The sequence below is a fragment of the Miniopterus natalensis genome, chromosome 20 (genome assembly GCF_054644295.1).
Source record: "Miniopterus natalensis isolate mMinNat1 chromosome 20, mMinNat1.hap1, whole genome shotgun sequence".
Classification (NCBI taxonomy): domain Eukaryota; kingdom Metazoa; phylum Chordata; class Mammalia; order Chiroptera; family Miniopteridae; genus Miniopterus; species Miniopterus natalensis.
This window is the reverse complement of record NC_142100.1, coordinates 18,218,331-18,237,117: the sequence shown is the minus strand read 5'-3', so window position 1 is coordinate 18,237,117 and position 18,787 is coordinate 18,218,331. Positions and strand designations below refer to the sequence as shown.

Genomic DNA, 18,787 nt, shown 5'->3' with positions numbered 1-18,787 from the left:
GTGACGTCAGAGGCCAATGGCGGCGGCGGCGCTGGAACCCTGGCGGGCGGCTGCTCCGAGGAGGAGGCGCCCTGCGGCTCGGCGACCGCGGCCCAGAGCAGCGGCGGCGGCCCGGGGCCCGGAGGCGGAGCCCGAGGTGGGCGGCGGAGTCGTACTTCGTCGCATCCGGGAGGCGGAGTGAGTGTCGGGTCCGCCCCGAGTCCGAATCTTCTTCACGCCCGCGGGAGCCTCTCGGAGCCTCAGTCTCGCCATCTGTAAAGTGGGAGGGCGCGCAAAGCCTTGAAGGGGTTATTGCGAGGATTTCACGGAGGTAAAGGGCGCCTTAGAGCCCGAATTGCAGTAAGCGCCCAATAAAGGCGGTCGCTCCTCTTATTGCAATTACAGCGGCGGCCCAAATGGCAACATTGCATCTTTTTCATGGCCGAGTAATAGTCCATCGTCTGTGTGTACTGTATTTTCTTTAGCCATGTGTCGAAGGATACTTAGGTTGTTTTCATGCCTTGGCTGTTGTAAATAATGCTGCAGCGAACATTGGGGTACACGTATCTTTACAAATTAGTGTTTTCAAAGTTTTCAGGTAGATACCCAGAAGAGGTCATATGGCAGCTCTATTCTTACATTTTTTGAGGAACCTCCCTACTGTGTTCCATAGTGGCTGCACCGGTTTACATTGCCACCAACAGTGCGAAAGAGTTCCCTTTTCTCCGCCCTGCCTCCAGCACTTGTTGCTTCTTGTCCTGTGAATGTCGGCCACCTGTGTGTCTTTGTTGGAAAAGTGTCTGTGTTCAGATCCTCTGCCCGTTTTTCAATTGGGTTGTTTGTATTTTTGTTGAGTGGTATGAATCCTTTATATATTTTGGATATTAACCCCGTATCAGAAGTATCATTTGCAAATATCCTCTCCCATTCGTTGCTTGCTTTTTTGCTTTGTTGATGGTTTCTTTTGTTGTGCAGCAGCTTTTTTGCTTGGTGTATTTCTGTGATATGTTATAATAGCTCTGCGTTTCATTTATTTATGCTCTACTCTTTGTTTTTTCCTCCTTTCTACTAACTTTGGGCTTAGCTTTGTTTTAAAGCCTATTTTGGCTGATAGAAGTATAGCTATCTCAGCTTCCTTTTGGGTTCCGTTTGCATGGGGTATCTTTTCCCATCCCTCCACTTTCAGCTTGTGTGTGTCCTTAAATCTGAAGTGAGTCTCTTGTACGCAGCAGATCGATGGGTTTGGTTTTGTTTTTTAATCCATTCAGCCACTCTGTGTCTTTTGATTGGAGAGTTCATTCAGTTCATTTTAATTCACTGTTGACTATGTTTTGCTCTGGGTTTGTGGAAACCAGTTGACTTGAATAAGGCAAGCCCAGACCCTTGGTTTGTCTCTTTTTATGTTCACCTTGGAATTACTTATAATAACAAAGGACATTTATTGAGTACCTGGTCTGTTTGGGGCACCGTGCTGAGTGTAAACCCATTTAATCCCTCCTGGAACCCTCTGTGATAGGTATGATTCTAATCCCATTTTAGGGCTGAGGAAACTAAAGCACAGATTAAATCTGCATTTAACAACTATTTATGGAGTTGCACCTCTCTGCCAAGCTCTGTTGTGGACCAAGGATACAGGACAGACCCAGACCTATCCCCGGGAAACGGGGCCTCTTCCAGGAAGCCCTCTCTGAGCCACAGCAGTTTGTGCTCTGGCTCTGCACATGTTCACCATGTACCCTCCTCCTGTCACTCGAGGGTGGGCTCTGCGTCTGACAGCACTCAGCATGCTCCCCACGTCCAGATTATGGACAGGAGGAGGGTCCCTGTTAGGGCAGTCCTGAGAAGAATGGGAGATGACCATGCCATTTTCTTCCAACAGGGAAGACCTGCTTATTTCTGATTTCTGGAGTTCAGCACTAGGTGAGTACCACCTCGCCGAGGCTGAGAGGGCGGTAGGGGTGGGAGGAGGGCCTAAACATGGGCAAAGAAAGGAATCCCACCCTCATTTGATGACATTTTGCATCACAGAGCGCTGTACATGCTTGGTGCTAATTCTGACTGACTTCCCCCTTACAGCTGTGTGTTTTTGGCTCGTAACTCTGACCCTCGGTTTCTTTATCTGTGAAATGGAGATGGTAGTACATATCCTGTGATGTAATTTTGAGTATTAAATGAGACTGTTTAGTTAAGTGCTTAGAACGATGGTTTCTGGCTGCATAGGAAGTAATGAATGTTAGCTGTCATTATCGTTATTGTTGAAATTTATATTTATCCTGCTCTTTTTTCTTGAGACTGCAGTGTACACTTTTTTCCCCATGCAGTTATAATCTCTTCCTAAACATTATGTGTGGGAACATAAATATTAATACATGGAGTAGACTTACAGTAGTTGATTTTTATTGAGGGTCATTGAGTTTGTTTCCTTTGTTTTTTAGTTATAAGTTCACAGTGAGCACCTTTATGCATAAAGCTTTTATCAAGTTTAGGTTGATCTTCTTGGGATATACTTCCAGAAATGAAATTATTCAGTGAAACGTTGTCTAGTTGTTTTCCAAAAACCTTTTACCAGCAAGGATTAAAAGAGCCAGTTTTTCATGCAACCTTTTCTGGCTGGGATCTTAAAGATATCTTTGCTGGTAAGTGAAAACTGGTATCTTCTTGTGGGAATGTATAGCTTGTTGCTTCTTGCTTTGTTTTGCATACAGATTTGTGCAACTAAATTCAGCACCAGTATAATAAAGGAGAGACGAGAGAACCCACCTCTGTACGAGATTTAAAGAGGGTGTATTTCGTTAGACTCCAGGAGCCCCGGCCTACCTTTTTTTTAACTTTTTACACATTAAATATTCCTACTCCCAGCCATTATAGTGTGATGTTGAGAGCTCTGTTCCTCTATTCCTTGTTACAATAAAATAAAATAAAAAGTTGGAATTTCAGGACATAATCTTCATTTACCAGGGACCTCCTGTTAAACTAGAGTGAGTTTACATTAGAGTTTTAGATGGAAACTGTGCCCATAAATGAAAGCTATTTCTTCTTGAAACCTTCTCTGAGGTTGTAGGCCACGGGGTCCAGGAACCTGGACAGCTTGTCACTTTTCGGTGGCCACAGCAGCATGCCCCAGGCATGTTGGGAGTGGAGCCGGCAGCCATTCTGAGGAGCTGAAGCTGTTACTGCCCTGCTCCCTTCTCCCCGCACCTGTGGGCTGCTTTTGTGGGTGGTCTGGTTCACGGGGTCAGAGCATGCGCTCTGACCATTTGGGGGCGTGCTCTTTCAGAAACCATCAACAAATGTCTTATGAAACATCTGGAACAACTGACTGCCCCTGTGGGGACTCTTTCCGAAGCCATTGGAAACCTGCACCTCGACTCATCACTAGATGAGTCAGATGTGGCCCCTGGCTCCATCCCAGGAGAGACCCTGGTCCCGGGGCCCTGCGGTTGGAAGTGTGTGTGTTACGGCATTGGCAACTTTGCCACCTGCGTCATAGCTAGAAACCAGCTAACGTTTTTGCTTCTTCTCCTGGATAAGTGCCAGGTACATTTTGGACTCTTCTTTATTGCCCCTCCCTTGGTCTTGCACATGGTGTGCACACAGGCATTCGGGTTGAAATAACTGCTTCCCTCCTGCAGATTCCCAGAAGTCACTGCTGGGTGTATGACCCCTTGTTTAGCCAACTCGAAATTGCAGTTCTTAACACCCTTGGGGTGACTGTCCTCAGTGAGAATGAGGTGAGTGGTTCAGGAAAGGGGAGCGGGGAGGGCCGTGTAACTGCCGAGAGCTGACCCTGGCTCTGTCCCGTGAATGCATTTCCTTTGAAACAGTAGCCCTTCCTTCCCTCTGCCTGCTGCTGTCCCAGTCAGTTACCCACATTTTGCCTGTTGTGCCCATCTGAGAAAAGTAAAACTTACACAAATGGCATGAACCAGAACATGTTATGTTTACAAAATTTTTATGAGGAGTCTTTGTCCAGAAATCAGGCCAAGTTGGTATTTACTGTTGGTATAAAATATTAAAAGGGCACACAATCTCAGTGCCTTAAATGAAGGCTTCCTGGTTGAACTTCACCCTGTTCCAAGGGAGGCAATAAAAGGGGACAGAACGTCTCCCCTCTTTGGAGCTGTAGTCAGGCACACCCACAGCATCTGGCTGAGTTGTGAAGCCTCAGTCCACCCCTGCATACCCTAAAATAGCTGGGATTTAAAATTTCTTGAGACCTGGAAGAAAGAAAATAATTTTAAAAGCAGAGGACTGAAGCCAGTGTAGGCAGATACGTCTGAATTTAGTTTTGTATTTGTCTTGGGGATTGAAATAATCATTTGGTTCTTCTCTGTTCTGAAAAACTGCCTTTCCGTGGCTTATTATGAAACATGAAAATTAGGCCCAGCTGAGACAAGAGAATTGTTTGCCAGTGTTGGCAAGGTCGGGAAACACTGCCATTTCATTCAGATCATCTCTTCTGAGTGCCTGTTCTATGCTGGGCAAGAAGCTTTGGGGAGACCAAGGTAAACAGGAGCCAGTCCCTCTCTTCAGGGGTCATATCAAGGCGTGTGGCATGTAAACAAGTGAATGATCAATTGGACAGCGAGGTGGAACCACGTACTAGAAACTGAAATGGGAAGGAAACGTGTTCTCTTTAGGGGGATGGAGGAAAGTTTCCTGGGTCTGAGCTGGGATTTGAAGGTTGACCGGGAGAGTTTGCTGGAGGGCCAGGACCAGGGTTGTAGGCAGCCTGTGCCGAGCTGGCTGCTCAGGAACCACTGCCAGTGTGTTATTAACAGGAGGGAAGCTGCAGGAAGAGTGGAAAGAGGAGAGGCCCAGAGGTAGCAGGGGCCAGACAGCAAATGGAGGGCCTTATGTTCCCTGCCAGGGAGTTTGGCTATGGAGCAATAGTTGTGATAGGGACCTGCAGAAAGTGGCACAGGAAGCACAAGAGATCACTAGACACAGTACATGGGAGACAGTAACCATTGCCACCCCTCCTGCCCATGCTGTCACGGACCCAAGAGGCCTTTTCATTGACCCAGAGCTGTGTTCACGGGTCATCTGTTAAGTAAACATGAGTTCCTTACAGACACGATCTCCTGACTCTGTTCCATGTCATAGATTTCACAGTCATTGCTAATGTGACGATTCCAGTGGAATGTAGTTTTCCTCCATTTCATTCTTCAATTTGCTGTCCTCTCAGCTCATTTTCCCCGAGCTGTGTTGATATGACACACAGAATTTCATAAGCTTAAGGTGCACAACGTGATGCATGCATACTGCAGAATGATGACAATAAGGTTAGTTAACACATCCGTCACTTCACATAATTCCATTGTCATTTTGTGTGTGTGGTGAGAACCCTTATTACCTCTCCCTCACCCCGTTGTGCGAAGTGTTTACATGCGTGCATATTCACCCCAGGAAGGCAAACGGAGTGTCTGCGGTGAGCCCACCATCTTCTACATGCTGCACTGTGGGACAGCCCTCTACAACAACCTTCTGTGGAGCAACTGGTCAGTAGATGCCCTGTCCAAGATGCTCATCATTGGGAACAGTTTCAAAGGCCTGGAGGAAAGGTAAGCCTGAGAACGCTGAGCTTCGTCAGGCCTTGGGGTGCGCTGGTCCGAGACCCACAAGCAGAACGCTTTTCCAGGACTGGTCCTTGGAAATGCATCTGCACCGGAAGCTGGACAGAGGGCAAGAGAAAGATGGACCCTGCAGCGCGAGTTAAGGGGTCCTTGCCAGGAACTCCTCCCTTCCCTTACGGTGGGCAGGATTTTTTTAATGGGGAAAAACCATTAACAACATGGATTTCTATGTGTCCTCTTTCACGATGCTTAGGTTTCCGCTGTCATTTCTCCCTTGATGAAATGGGTTGTTACCGGGACAGTCACAATTCTATTTACTGATCACCTACTCTACATCCCCAGTTGTTAAGAGTTCTTGCTATATTTAAATCATTTTCTCTCCATATGTCTAAAGTTGGATAAAACCACTCTTGTACCTCCTAGTCATGCATTTAAAATTTTTATTTCTAGGCTACTGACAAGGATCCTGCAGAAAAATTATGCCTACGTTGCCAAGGTATCCATCTGGCTGAAGGGGCTGGGAGGGGAGAGGGTGTGAAGTCCTCCTAGTTCTCCGTCACTGACGAATTCTGCCCTTACGCATATAGGCAGGAGCTCACGGGACTAACCAAAGGCAGAGTGGGGTTTACTGTGACTATCAAGCTTATACTTTCTTACTTTGAATTTTTCTGCTCAGATTTCCAAAGGACTGGAGGAGCAGGAGTTTCCCCAGACTTCACAGTACATGGACACATTTAATGACACCTCTGTCCACTGGTTCCCTGTCCAAAAGCTGAAGCAGCTCTCCACAGACACCTGGGCATTTCGGGAAGAACCAGAGTATCAGGACTCTGAGGACCTTGAGATCATCAGGAACAAGACAGGAGACCCTCCAGCTACTGGCTCAGACTTGCCATGACGTATTCAATGCTGGCTGAGGCCAGACACTGAAGGGGAGGCTGCCATGGAGGGACTGCAGGGAGCTCCTGTCTACAGTGGGCCAGGTTTGGAGAGGACAGGAAACCCCTCAGCTTGGCTCTCGTGTGGAGAGGACTGCAGAAGAACTGGTATAAAGTTTTATGCACTTCTAAAGCAGCGTTACCACATTTCACAGCCTTTCTTGGTGACCTGGCCTGGTGGGGAGTGGCCACTAAATAGAGAAGTTACTTTCAAAGGTGGTTTAATATCATTTAGTCAGAAATGTGTCCCTCTCAGGTGCAAGGTCCGGCCTGCGCCAGGCCTGCCAGTCTACTTGGCCATGTCAATCAGGCTCTGCAGGGAGGTGGGCACCCAGGTCTTCTCGCCCTGGACGAACACCACACCCCGGTCGATGTAGATGACGATGCGGCCGAAGGTGTAGAGCTGCTTCCCTTCGTGTCGCTTTCCGATGACAGGCATGAAGACTATGTTGTGCTCCTCAGCCTTGGTCTCAATGAGGTCCTTAAAGTTCATGGGCACAGAGCTGGCGGCCACGCCAATGCCCCTCTGGGCCATGTTCTCGGCCTCCCGCCGCTCCTGCATGGCCTCATACTGAAAGTCCTTCCTCCGCTCTGTGTGGGTGAGGTAGGCGATGTTCTCCCGAGCTCCGGGCTGCATGTAGGCACCTGGGGGAGAGGGCGGGGTGAGGAGAGGTCTCTGGCACTCACGGAATCTATGTCGGGAATCTACGCCAGGACTGGGCTGCATCTGGATGTCCCACACGTGCCATCTCTATGAGACCTACTTGTTCCTCACTGAAGGGCAGCTGTGCCTCAGACACACAAAGCACTAGGCAGGCGAGCAAGCCCCTAGACGCCTGGCTGGAACTGCTTAAAAACCGGCCTGCAGGTTTCTGGCTAATACCTAGTGGCCAGATTCCATTCCCACCTCTTTCTTGGTAGTTTTCACTACACAGCCCAAAAGGCAAACTGTAGAGCCTAGAAAACAGGTGGCCTGTACTAGTTACATTTTTAACTTACCCAGACAGGCTCTGGCCCTGGAAGAATTGTAAATGTATGTGGGAGCTGACACATAGGTGTTGAAGGGCAGATAACACAGGACCATAAGCGCCCAGTGCTAGCAGAGGGGACAGGGGGAGCAGTCCAGGAGCTTGGGGCCAGGAGGCTGAAGGAAGTATCTAGAGTATGGAAATGGAGACGGCCCACTGATGTCCCCTAAGGACCTGGACAAGTAGAGAGCATGGTACATTTGCCTCATTAAGCACAGTATATAATTAAATCTATGAATTGTAACCCTGTTTTCATGTAATAGGCTTAGTAGAAAGAATTAAAGACTCAGGAAACAAATTCCAATCACAGCTGCCACTCCTAAACTGTGACCTTGAACAGGCTCAGCCCTTGTTGATGGTTAGAGGAGATGCTTTGAGAGGGGAGCACTGTGACACAAATGGGCTGAGGAAGCTCCTGGAACTGATCGAGGCAGAGTGACTTACCTAGAACTGAGCAGTAGGGGAATAGGTGTTAAATGAACAGTCAACTGTTCTGACACAACAAAGACATCTACTGAGCGCTATATACACCACTCCCAGTAACTCAGTCCCTTTAGGTTTTTAACAGAACCTAGAAGGTCAGTATTGTTACTGTTTCACAATTAAAGAAAATGTCTTGAGATTAAGCAACTGAGTTTGACTGTGCCCTGACTGCACACTGTGAGCTGTTACATTTGAGTAGCACACCCAACGCTGGCTGAGCAGACGCCACTAGTGAACCCTAAAAAGCCCACAGCACAGTGGTTATGAAGGTGGGCCCTGGAGGCAGACCCACACAGTGTGAGTCCTGCTTAAATCTGTCTCCATTCTGGGACAGATGCCCTCCCAGTCACAGGAGAGCTGGTGGTGGGTGCCAGCTACATAACTCGGCCTGGTGGCTAAGAGTCAGTGTCTGTTGGAGGGGAGGGTACATTACACTTGAGTCAGCCCACAGGCACCTGAAAACTATTGTGTCATTTACATGCTCAGAAACATGAAGCTCAGGGCAGGGATACCCCACACAGAACCCCACTCACCAACGTTGGAAGACACCGCCCTGTTCATGATGTCAAGTGCTTCATTGAACTTGTCCTTGATGGATGGGTGTGCCAGCACTTGGTCTGAGAACATGGACTTCCAGCCCAGGTACCACTTGGTGATCTCCTCATAATTTGGGCTGTTACTGAGCCAGGAGCACAGCACCTGTCAAAAAGGAACAAATAAGAAACTTGCATCCACAGTGGCAATAAATGGAAGCAAAACGTCTAAAGGGGCCGTTTTCTTTTAATCCTGGTCCTACAAGCTGGTGCCACTTATGGGGCAGGCACTCAGGAGTGTGGAATATGGAGTCAGCTTGGTGGCTAAGTGCCTTCTCCTTGCACGTAAACTCTGAGCCTCAGCCTCCTGTCTGTACAACAGGGATCACAGTCCCTACCCCAAAATGATACAAATTAAGTGCTTAGAACATCTGGCACATGGCAAATGGTCAATAAATGGCAGCCAGTTGTTATTGCTCAACTCATTCCTATCCTCCCATGTAACTCATTTTTGTATGTAGTCACAGCACCACTGTCTGACGGTTATCCAGGAATTAAGTGACTCTTCCCTTCCCTGCCTCCATCCCACCCCCAAAAAGGCAGAGCAAAAGACCTGGAGCCACTTGGGGAAGAAGTGCTTTTCAAGAAGCCCCACCAGGCTGGAGACAGACACCATCCCTTCCCAGTCGATGGCCCAGTAGAAAGCATCCATGTGCTGCTGGTGGGGGTTGATGACCAACTCTCCAAGACACATACCTGCAAGAGAAAGCCAATCTCTAAGGCAGGGTGGGGAACCGTTTTTCTGCCAAGGGCATTTGGGTATTTATAACATCGTTCAAGGACCATACAAAATGATCAACATAAAAATTAGCTATGAAAAAAGCTCCTAAATTTATTGAATTTCGAGTTCCACCTGCAGTTGCCTTGGCGGGGCCAGACCAAATGCAGTACAGGGCCCAGGGCGGACGTGCCCCATCCCTGCCCTAAGGCAAAGCCACAGAAGCACAAAGTGCACAGTCTTCACCACACAGTGCTAGTCTTTGGTCTGCTTTTAAAGGTCCATTTGAAGTTCTTGACACACCAATTCTTAAAGGTCATCTTTTTCTCTAACCCAGAAATAATTCTTATATTTAGAATCAAACACCACGGGAATTTCAGAACACCAATGGCTATCCTGTTACCAGAAGCCCAAATCAGACCAACCAGAAACCAGGAGGCATGCTGAGTCTGACAAGGTCACCACAGCCTTTTAGTCACTGCCTTAAGGACCCTGGTTTCATTTACATTCAGCCTCAGTGCACAAAAATGGCACCTCTCTTACAGTGAAAAATGCCATGTGCTAAGCTTTGTCACACAGTCCAAGGCCTTGTTTTAAGAGGCACAATCACTAAGCTGGCCCAGAGATACCAACGCACCAAAGTTGCTGGACTGGGATGTCCCTCCCCACTTCCTTACCCAGCTTGGGCACTATGTTCTTGACCATGAATGCTTCCCAGGAGCCAGGGGTGAAGACATCTTTCCAGGGCTGGAGGATGAGCTTGGCAGAGGAGTCACTAGGATGCCACTTCTGCAGGGCACTGGACAGCTTGCTACGGATGGGGGAATACAGTGGCTCCAGGCGCGCCTGCATGAGGGGAAGCCACGGGTGGATCCAAGAGTGGATGGGGACGGTGTCCGTGAGTGGATTCCAGTTTTCCACCTGCAGGAGAAGGGGGGGGAACAGTTCACACAGCCTGTGGGGCAGTCACATGATGCCCTGTGTGGTTAATGGCGAGGACGCCATGTGCTCTCTTGGCCAACATCTAGTCCTTTGCATGTGTGGGAGACGTGGTCTTTGTTTTATGGAGGGACACATTAGGAACAGAGGTAGCCAAGGTGCTTGGTAGGCATTTTGCACATTTCCTAAAACAGAGACACTGACCCACAAATAAATACTCCCATGCAACTGTAGTACATCTCAGAAATGGCAGTTCTAATTTTAAGAAAGAAACCAAGGAAATGAATTCCCAGTTCATGGGGGCTTTGGGGAGGAACGTGCTGATAAAACAGCCGAAGTTAAGGCAGGACAACAGTTGTACTGACACATTCTGTTAACTGCAGGCGCTTTAGTAGCACTGAGATGAAGAGAAATGCTAAACGAGTCCACATGGTCACGCATGAGCTCTTTCCCAGGCCCTGGCCCTACCTCTTTCTGCAGCTTGGGGAAGATAAGCTGGTCCAGTATGTTATCCAAGACCCACACGGGGACAATGTGCACCCAGCTGTCCAAGAAGTCCACCATCGGCTCACAGTTCCTGGGCTGCCACTGGTTGACAATATTCCGAACAAAAGGCATCCAGACTTCCCATATCAGCCTACGGGAGAAAGACAGAGGGCAGGCTGGGGAACTGCTGACTGGGTTCACAGTATGCAAAGTACACCACACGTGCTCCTCTAAACAGAGAAAAGGGCAACAGCCTGGAAATCTAGGCAGAGAGCCATCAGCCCAGGCCCCACGCTGATGTGCACAGCTGATACCTCTTACCCTTTGGGTTAGATTAAATGTCACCCCAAGACCTCTGCCTCAAACCACCCCCTAGAGGTATACACCTTCGTTAGTCTCTACCGCTGTGCCCAGATTGCCCCTAGGGTTTATCTGTCGACTGCTTACTCCCGGCCTTTTCCAGTTCCTGCACGGCTGTAAGGCCGCCTGCTTTACTGCCAGGGTAAGCCTAGCGCACATGTGACCCTCAGTAGGCACTTGACAAGTGTAGGGTGAAACAAATGGAGGAGGGTGAAGCTCCCAGGGTAGTGCCACAGGGGCAGAGGGCTAATAAAGGCCAGCGCCCCACACACTTCCTCAGCAGGCAGTGCTTCCCCTTCCCAGTCCCCTGGAAGACAGTGGCAGGAGTGCCTCGCCCTCCCTGCACGCAGTACCTGTGAAAGGCATCTGCTGAAAGGTCCTGCCCACCGTGGGACAGCAGCTGGTCATTCTCAAGGAGGCTCTTCCACTTGGAGATGATCTCGGTGCCATAAGTACAGTCCTGAGGAGACATACACAGTGGCTGGGAGGCAGCAGTTTGCAGCCCTCCTCGCGCCCCCCCCGCCCCCCGGACAATCTTGCAGCCAAGGTACTCCCCCCAAAGCAGAGGCGGAGAAGCCGACTTCCCTGACTCACTTTGAGGGGGTCCCACTCCTTGAAGTACTCCTTCATGAGCGGGTAGACGATGGCCACGGCGAGGTCCACGCGGTCGGACATCCGGTACTCCTCGTAGTACTTGTCCTGCAGGGTTTCGAAGATGCGGGCGCACTCGTCCAGGGTGAGGGGGTGGCTGCAATTGGGCTGCATGCGCCGCTCACACTCCTCCACCATCTCCAGGACTTTGCTGAGGTTGGAGATGGCCCGCTCCTCGTGCTCCAGGACCTCCGACATCTTCTCCAGCTCGTGGGACAGGTTGACCACCATGTCCCGCTCGTACTGGAGCTGCCGGTCGTTTTGGATGATCTCCTGCTCCGTGAGGTCGATGAGCAGCTGCAGGTTGTGCTCCAGCTCGGGCAGCGCAAAGCCCGGGGCCTTGGCCTCCTTGCCGGACTGTGGCAGCTGCTGTGACTGCAGTGGCAGCCCGTCATCGGGGATGTTGTGCTTATGGCTAATCTGGCTGTAGCTATAGTAGACCTTCTGCTCCCGGCCGGTCATGTCGATGACCTTGGAGAAGGGCAGAGGGGACAGGTTAACACTCACTACTGCTGCCCTATGAAACAGACACCTAAAGCCAGAAGACACGATGCAAGTGGAAATGTGTGGCACACACTATTCAGAGCTGGACAGGGGCAAAGGGGACCATGCTGCACTAGGCTAGATGAGGCTCAGGGTCCCTTTGGACAAAGCAGATGGAGAAGACTTTTTAGGAAAATTGATGAAGTTTCAATACAGACTAGTTGAGATGGAAATCTATTTTCATGGAAAAGTAGAAGCTGTTCTGATCAAAGCAGGAAATACAACATATACAATCAAAGTAACATTTTGGTAAAAAGCGTGCACATTTAGGCAAAGATCTGAAGGATGTACATCAAAGTGTTAAAACTGGGAAGGAAGAAAAGTCATATTTTTTTATATCTCCCCTCTGTATTTCCTAAATGTCTAAAATGTACTACACACTGTTCTATAATAATAAGTTTTTAAATTTAAAAACAAAACAAAACATGCAAAAAAACCACTCAGTTACTAGCCAAAGGCAATGAAGGAAATGAGCTAATTCCAACATTTCAAGAGAACAGGAAAATCGGAACGTGGACTAGACTGAAACAGAATGACTTATCCTCATGCTGGAGTGTGGTCCAAGCAGCATCTGCATTAGACTCACCCAGGGAAATGAACAGAGTCCTAGGGGCCAGTCTAGACTTGCTGCTGCCTCAAAATCTCTGGCTGGGCCCCCAGGTGATCTGCACAACACCCTGACATGGAGAACCCCACTTGAGACTGAGCTCTGTGACACATGCACACTCTGTCCCAGAACAGATTACCACAACTGTCACCATTGTCCTTTGGCTACTTGGAGGAATAAAGGAAAACCTAAGACTATGCACGTAACTGTGTGAAAATGTAATCTATTCTTAGAAAATATTCAGTGCTGCTATGCCCTGGGGACTGGTCAGAGAGTGAGTGAGTGCTCCCTTTCCAGTATTTAAGAGCCTTAAAGACCATCCTGTTCTTTAACCTGGTGATTGTACTTTGAAGAATCTATCCTTAAAAAATGAAACAAAGATATGACTTATGACCACTGTTCAAGGGCCCACATACCTTGACCTGAGAAAGCTCCTTCTGGGGAGCGGTGAGCTTCTTACTAATCCTGCCCTTGGCCTTCAACTCTTCCACTGTCTTGTATGAGTATTTGGGCTTCTTCTTGCTTCCGCTGGGGTCTTTTCTCCACTGGCTCAGCTCCTTCTGAAACTCCTAAACGAGGGGGATACAGTCTGTCACACAAGAAAGCCCACTTTTTACAATAAGTGGGGCCACTGAGACCATTAACAGACATTGGCTAGCGACTATCTTAGACTTTTACAGGTTATGCTAAGGATTGTGCCTGTGACACCAAAACCATCTAGTGATTGATACTCTTCGACACCCGCTCCCCTTACAGATGATGAGGTTCAGAAGGCAGGCACACGGACTGGAGAAGGAAACAAAAATAAACAGAGGCAACATTTCCTGAGCACCTACGATGTCAGCCAAGTTTACTGACTGACTGCCCACCAGGCTCTAAGCCGCTCATCATGGTACACCCACCCTCCTGCACAGTGCCTGGCACACAACCTGTGCAGTAACCATGTGAAGACTGACAGTGAATGAACAAACGAACAAACAAACATGGCCTACACATCACCCACCAACGCCCCCCACTCCTGATTTCCAGCTACCTCTTCTGCTTCTTCCTCGGAGTCAACCACAGGGAAGTCCTGCAGGGACTGAGTGGTCCGCTCTGAGCCATAAGCTCCCACGGCGCCTTTTCCTTTTCTCTGCTTGGCTTCGATGGGGGTAATGATACCTGACAAATTCCAGCAAAAGAATTAGAGGCTCCAGATCACAGCAGTTCTTGTATGTGACTAAACCACTCAGTGCAACTGCACTCCCTTGGCTCTCACACACAGTTACGCACGGCCCAGGAAGGAGGGCTCTCCTCGGCCCCCAACCACTGCTCATGTCCTGTGCGATCTAAACCAGCCTGTGGCCATGAGGTCATTTATGTCCTGTGTGCAGATTTCCATTTCCACATGGATGAGAGCAAGGAGAAAAATTCATTTATAGTTGGGAACTCAGGCACACAATCCTACGCTCATCTAGAGGCCTTTAATATGAGAAGTGCAGTGATTCAGATAATGGGTAGAATGTGAATTACAGAGACTACTGATTAGATCCTGACTGCCCCTGGCAATAGCTCCAGGACAAGGAAAACAATCTCCTGCAGAAAGAATGCACCTGAGTGGTCTGAGAGGCTCTGGTATCAAGGAGATAAGAATGTGTGAGAGGAGCTGTGTCCTCATGGGGCGGGGAGAAGGGACAAAAGGAGACGGTGCTCCTCAGTGAGGATGGAGGTAGCAAATGCAGGATCTGCTCAGCCAAGTTTATGGCTACATGTCTCTTGCTATTCAAAAAGCTATACACAGTCTGACTGATATTCCTGAAGGACAAATGGCTGTTTTTGCAAAACTGGAACTCTTGTGAGCAGGACCACTTAACTCGCATGCTTTCAGGGCCCAGGCAAATGAATGAAAACAAGTCAAATGGGTTGGGGGAGACAACAGGGAGTGGTGGAGACTGCTTCCAGGAGAAGGCCAGGTGCACTGTCCTGGGGCAGCTATGAATCAGATGAAACAATTACTAGCAGGCAAATCTAAACCTTTAGGAGAGAGTGTCTGATTTTTAAATACTGGCCACAAATTCAACTTTTTTAGGAACACTAGACGGGCGAAAACGAAGCCCATCTTTAACCTGTGAGCTTGTAGCCTGTTTTAGACCCTAACCCTTCTCCTCCTGCTGAAACAAGCATTTTATTTGAGTCTGATAAAGCAAGGTCACTTAGGAGCACAACTTGTCCTGTGCTGGACCAGGCTCAGGAATTTAAATACTTTCAAAAAAGAAAAGCAGGCACTCTCCTTTCCTCACACGAGACTACAAGGGCAATGGTGCCATACCTTGTGCATTCTTCCCGAGGCCCCTTCCAGGGACATAGCCCATCTTCTGAAGAAGCTTCTGTCCGATTCCTTTTGTGTGTCTCTCCCAGCTGCCAAAATCCATGAACGACTTGGTTCCTCCTGCAAAGCCTTTCTGGCTGGGTTTAAAATTGCCACCCTGAAAACAAACATCAAAGCTTAGTTGATGGAAAAAGAAAAAGAAGGAAAATCTAAAAAAGCAAGCTTGGAGGATGGGAAAACGTCCTGGTAGCAAGAGCATTATGCAACATCATACAGACCAAATCTATATCTGTGATGTGTGTTAGGAAAGAAAAGAGACTGTGCTGCACACTTCACACCTGTAAGCAACCGGCCACCACAAGGAAACACCCACACCAGACTCCAGCTGAGCCCCCACTCCCTAGGAGATGCCTAGGCCGCAATGATCTTCCAAGGATATTACTAAGGTCACAGCCCTTCATAAAGACGCTACCGTTTTTAACTTCTTTGGTCCAAAATCCTTAGGAAATTCATCCTGCTTAACAGGTTTCTCTTCATCATCGGAATCTTCCAGCTCCGCCTCTTCTGCCGCCCCTTTCTTGAGCCCGGCACTGATGAAGTTGACTGGCGCAGAGTAGTCCCTGGCCCTGCAGGCAAACACAATCCCCATGGGGTAGTCCTAAGTCAGTTATAAACTTCCCTTATGTGAGCTGTTGATTAATGCCTATCTCCATCCACTAGGATCTTCGTTCTGGGCAATGACTGGATCTCTAGCCCAAAGCCCTACATAATTGTTCAATAAACACCTATCAATGATTAAATCAGCCCAAAGACAGCACTCTAGCCTAAAGAGGAAACTGGGCCTCCCTAGCTGATATCATAACTCAGGGACTCAGTAAGGCTAGGAGAGTAGATTTAGTGGGTATCTCCCCATATCCCACTCTGTCTACCCCATCCCCTTCCCTAAAGCAAAAGGAAGCAGCCCCAGGCCAGCCAGTACCGTTTGCCTCCAAAGCTGGGCCTCTCTTCATCGGAGTCTCTCTCTGCCCACACTCCGTAGGTGGCCTCTTCCTTGGTCTGCCAATGCCGCTGCCGGTTGGGATTGAACTCATTCTGCAGGTCCCAGTCAGTGATCTCAAAGTTCTCCCTCTCATCATCATCATCATCCATGTGGCCTTCCCCGTCCCGGTACAAGTGGGACAGTGACATCGCCAGTCACTAATGGGACAGAAAAGGCACAGTCTGTGATGAGTTCTGAGAGCATCAAGAGAAGACTTCCTTGGGAGTTCCTACTCCTACCTTCAGAACTTCCTGCAAACTCAATCCGTTAGTCATTGTTACCATCTAAACAAGCAGGCATTAAAAACATATTTTAGAAAACAATTGGCCCTAAAACAGGTAGAACGAAGGCTAGTCCCAAGAGCCTGTGATTCTTAAGCATGTATTCCCTTGTCCTAGTGTCATAAAACATCTCACACAAACCACACAAAAATTAAATTATTCTATAAATGATGATTGCCTAAGAAATTGTGTAAACGTCATCCCAGACTCCACATTTTGTTATTTTTGTCTACTGTTGAGAAAAGAATTATATCTGGATCCTTGGCAGTCCCAGGAAGTGGTTTCTTTAGAATATACTTTCTGAAACACATTTCTTGTTGAGACCCCAAAACTCAATTTTACCCCCCAAACACGAACCAACCTCTTCTAATGAGCTGGAAGGTAGTCGTGATTAAGAACACGACCTTAGCACTCTTGGTAGCTGGGTGATGAGATTCAGCTGTCTCTTAAATGCATTAACTACCACACCAGCCTTAGACAAGGCCTGTAAGGCAGAGTCAATGAGATGGTACTTTAAGAGCACTTAACTCAGAACAAGTGCTCAAGGAGCAACAGCTGTTCTGTAGTCCCTGGATTACGGAGTCCCAGAAACATGGGAGTCAATACAACTGCTGCCTGCTTCCTTGGGCCCAGGGCAAGGTAATAATCACAGAGTGTCACAGGTTTAAAAAGCCCTCGGCTGGTGTCAAGTATTTGCTGGGCGCTTCAGGGCGTCATTCTAATGAAAGCAACAAGACGCTTCTACGAGATTGGTACTTTTGGCGTTTCCATGCTCTGGGTAAGAAACCTGCGACTCAGAGAAGCTGGACAGCTTGCCCTAAGTAAAGCCTGAAGCCAGGTGGGCTTCACACTAAGGCTCGGGCGTCTCTCTACCCTGCAGTCCAGGCTTCGCGGTGCAGGTTCGGTTCCCAAGTCGACCCAGGCCCAGACTCCCCGGTAACCCCGGGCGGGCCCGCCCCTCTCCCGGCCTCGGCAGAGCGGTCTGCGAAATGGGAGCCCACGCTAGCGAGGCCGACACCTGCCTCCCGGGCACTCGCACCCACTCCCCCTGGGGCGGGGCTCCCCGTCCCTTCCACTCCGCGGCCGGGCTCACCTCGTCCAACGTCCCAAACACAGCGCCCCACTCCGTGCGAGAAGCGCGCCGTTCCGGAAGTCGGAGCCCGGAACCCGGATGTGCTGGGCCCCGCGCGCCGGAAATGACGTTGCCCGATAGCGGAAACGGTGCGCTGGTTGCCATGGCAGCAACGAAAGGCTTGAGAGGCTACAGTTTAGAGCGGCGGGGCTGAGATGCTGGGAGGGAGGCGCAGATTTTCAGGGCCCCGCATGGCTGGAGCCGGGAGGGGTGTCCCGGCCACGTCGGCCTCCCTGCCGCGCCCGCTTCGGGGCGACGCCCAGCCTGTAATGAATGGCGTGGACGTCACCGAGCCTCCTTGGCGGGCTCCTTTGCCAGCCTGAGATTCTAAATCTGTAAAATGGGGCTATAGGACTAGTTCATGGGATAGCTGCGATTGTGCGAGACACCAGGGGGCCGGCACACGGCCTTCATATGGGAATAATGAAGGTCAAGGCCGGATCCTGTATCTTTTGGGCCTCTTAGTATAAGCATCGGGTGGGCACAGAGCCTTCCTTATACAGGAGTTTGAGGGAATGAAGGAAGGAATGAGCAAACTCTAGAAGTCCCAAGTATTCCCTGCAGGAAATCTTCCCATTCTCCTTTCCAACAGGTTGGTAAATAAATTTCATTCATTCACTGATCTCTAAAAATGCACCGAATGCCTGCACTGTGCTAGGTTCAGAGGATACAATAACAAAGTCAGCAGCCCTCCCAGGGAATCCCTGACCAGCTGTGGGCTCTGTGTAGGTAACACGGGTCCTGGAGTTCCAACCGCAGCTCCGCAGCTTACCAGCTGTGGACCTGGGGCATGTCAGTACATCCCTCTAAGCCTCAGTTTTCTCTTCAGCAAAACGGTTGAAAATTCAATGAGATAAAAATATGCAAGTGATTAAAACTGTACCCAGTACACAGTAAGTGCTTAGGAAGTGTTAGGTGCGAATGTTTGCATGTGTTCTCTGTCTCTCTCCTCCCAAAGATGGAAAGATCCGAGGGGCAAATATTGGCGTGAATGAAGGGCACTGGACTTAGAGTCAAAAGACCTGGGTCCGACATTCTCTGGTTGGTATTAATACAATGAGAACCTGCAGGAAGTCAAATGCCGGCTTCTTGGGAATGGGGGCTGTGGTTTAGTCGTCTCTGTATC

The 18,787-nt window shown here is 49.1% G+C and overlaps 2 protein-coding genes across 4 annotated transcripts; one reads left to right on the top strand and one right to left on the bottom strand.

Moving 5' to 3' along the window:
- Window positions 1–16: 16 nt before the first annotated feature.
- Window positions 17–8,147, top strand: SRRD (SRR1 domain containing). Its single transcript, XM_016208704.2, has 7 exons — window positions 17–177; window positions 1,859–1,899; window positions 3,257–3,516; window positions 3,612–3,710; window positions 5,389–5,543; window positions 6,006–6,051; window positions 6,232–8,147. The coding sequence occupies exons 1-7, from the start codon at window positions 17–19 to the stop codon at window positions 6,451–6,453; spliced, it is 984 nt and encodes a 327-aa protein (XP_016064190.2). The 3' UTR covers window positions 6,454–8,147.
- TFIP11 (tuftelin interacting protein 11) lies at window positions 3,840–17,679 on the bottom strand. Of its 3 annotated transcripts, none has more exons than XM_016208718.2 (13): window positions 17,623–17,679; window positions 16,189–16,406; window positions 15,682–15,835; window positions 15,210–15,366; window positions 13,935–14,062; window positions 13,318–13,470; window positions 11,695–12,222; window positions 11,454–11,560; window positions 10,723–10,891; window positions 9,993–10,236; window positions 9,151–9,293; window positions 8,538–8,703; window positions 3,840–7,138 (listed from the first exon to the last, which is right to left on the bottom strand). In XM_016208718.2, exons 2-13 carry the CDS (start codon window positions 16,395–16,397, stop codon window positions 6,783–6,785), a joined length of 2,514 nt encoding a protein of 837 aa, XP_016064204.2. In that variant the 5' UTR covers window positions 16,398–16,406; window positions 17,623–17,679; the 3' UTR covers window positions 3,840–6,782. The 3 variants fall into 3 exon arrangements, with proteins under 3 accessions (XP_016064204.2, XP_016064205.2, XP_087684734.1); XM_016208719.2 differs by lacking the exon at window positions 17,623–17,679 and adding an exon at window positions 16,891–17,399; XM_087828608.1 differs by lacking the exon at window positions 17,623–17,679 and having other exon boundaries at window positions 16,189–16,638.
- Window positions 17,680–18,787: the final 1,108 nt, after the last annotated feature.

What these genes read in the sequence shown, in the direction of transcription:
- SRRD (XM_016208704.2), top strand. Translation starts at nt 17, where the DNA reads ATGGCGGCGGCGGCGCTGGAACCCTGGCGGGCGGCTGCTCCGAGGAGG. An exon ending in CGTCGCATCCGGGAGGCGGA is followed by an intron (nt 178 to 1,858) that starts GTGAGTGTCGGG and finishes TTCTTCCAACAG; the next exon opens with GGAAGACCTGCTTATTTCTG. An exon ending in ATTATGCCTACGTTGCCAAG is followed by an intron (nt 6,052 to 6,231) that starts GTATCCATCTGG and finishes TTTTCTGCTCAG; the next exon opens with ATTTCCAAAGGACTGGAGGA.
- TFIP11 (XM_016208718.2), bottom strand. Translation starts at nt 16,397, where the DNA reads ATGTCACTGTCCCACTTGTACCGGGACGGGGAAGGCCACATGGATGAT. An exon ending in GAACATAGTGCCCAAGCTGG is followed by an intron (nt 9,294 to 9,992) that starts GTAAGGAAGTGG and finishes TTTCTCTTGCAG; the next exon opens with GTATGTGTCTTGGAGAGTTG. An exon ending in TCTTCCCCAAGTGGCTCCAG is followed by an intron (nt 8,704 to 9,150) that starts GTCTTTTGCTCT and finishes CCTTTTTGACAG; the next exon opens with GTGCTGTGCTCCTGGCTCAG.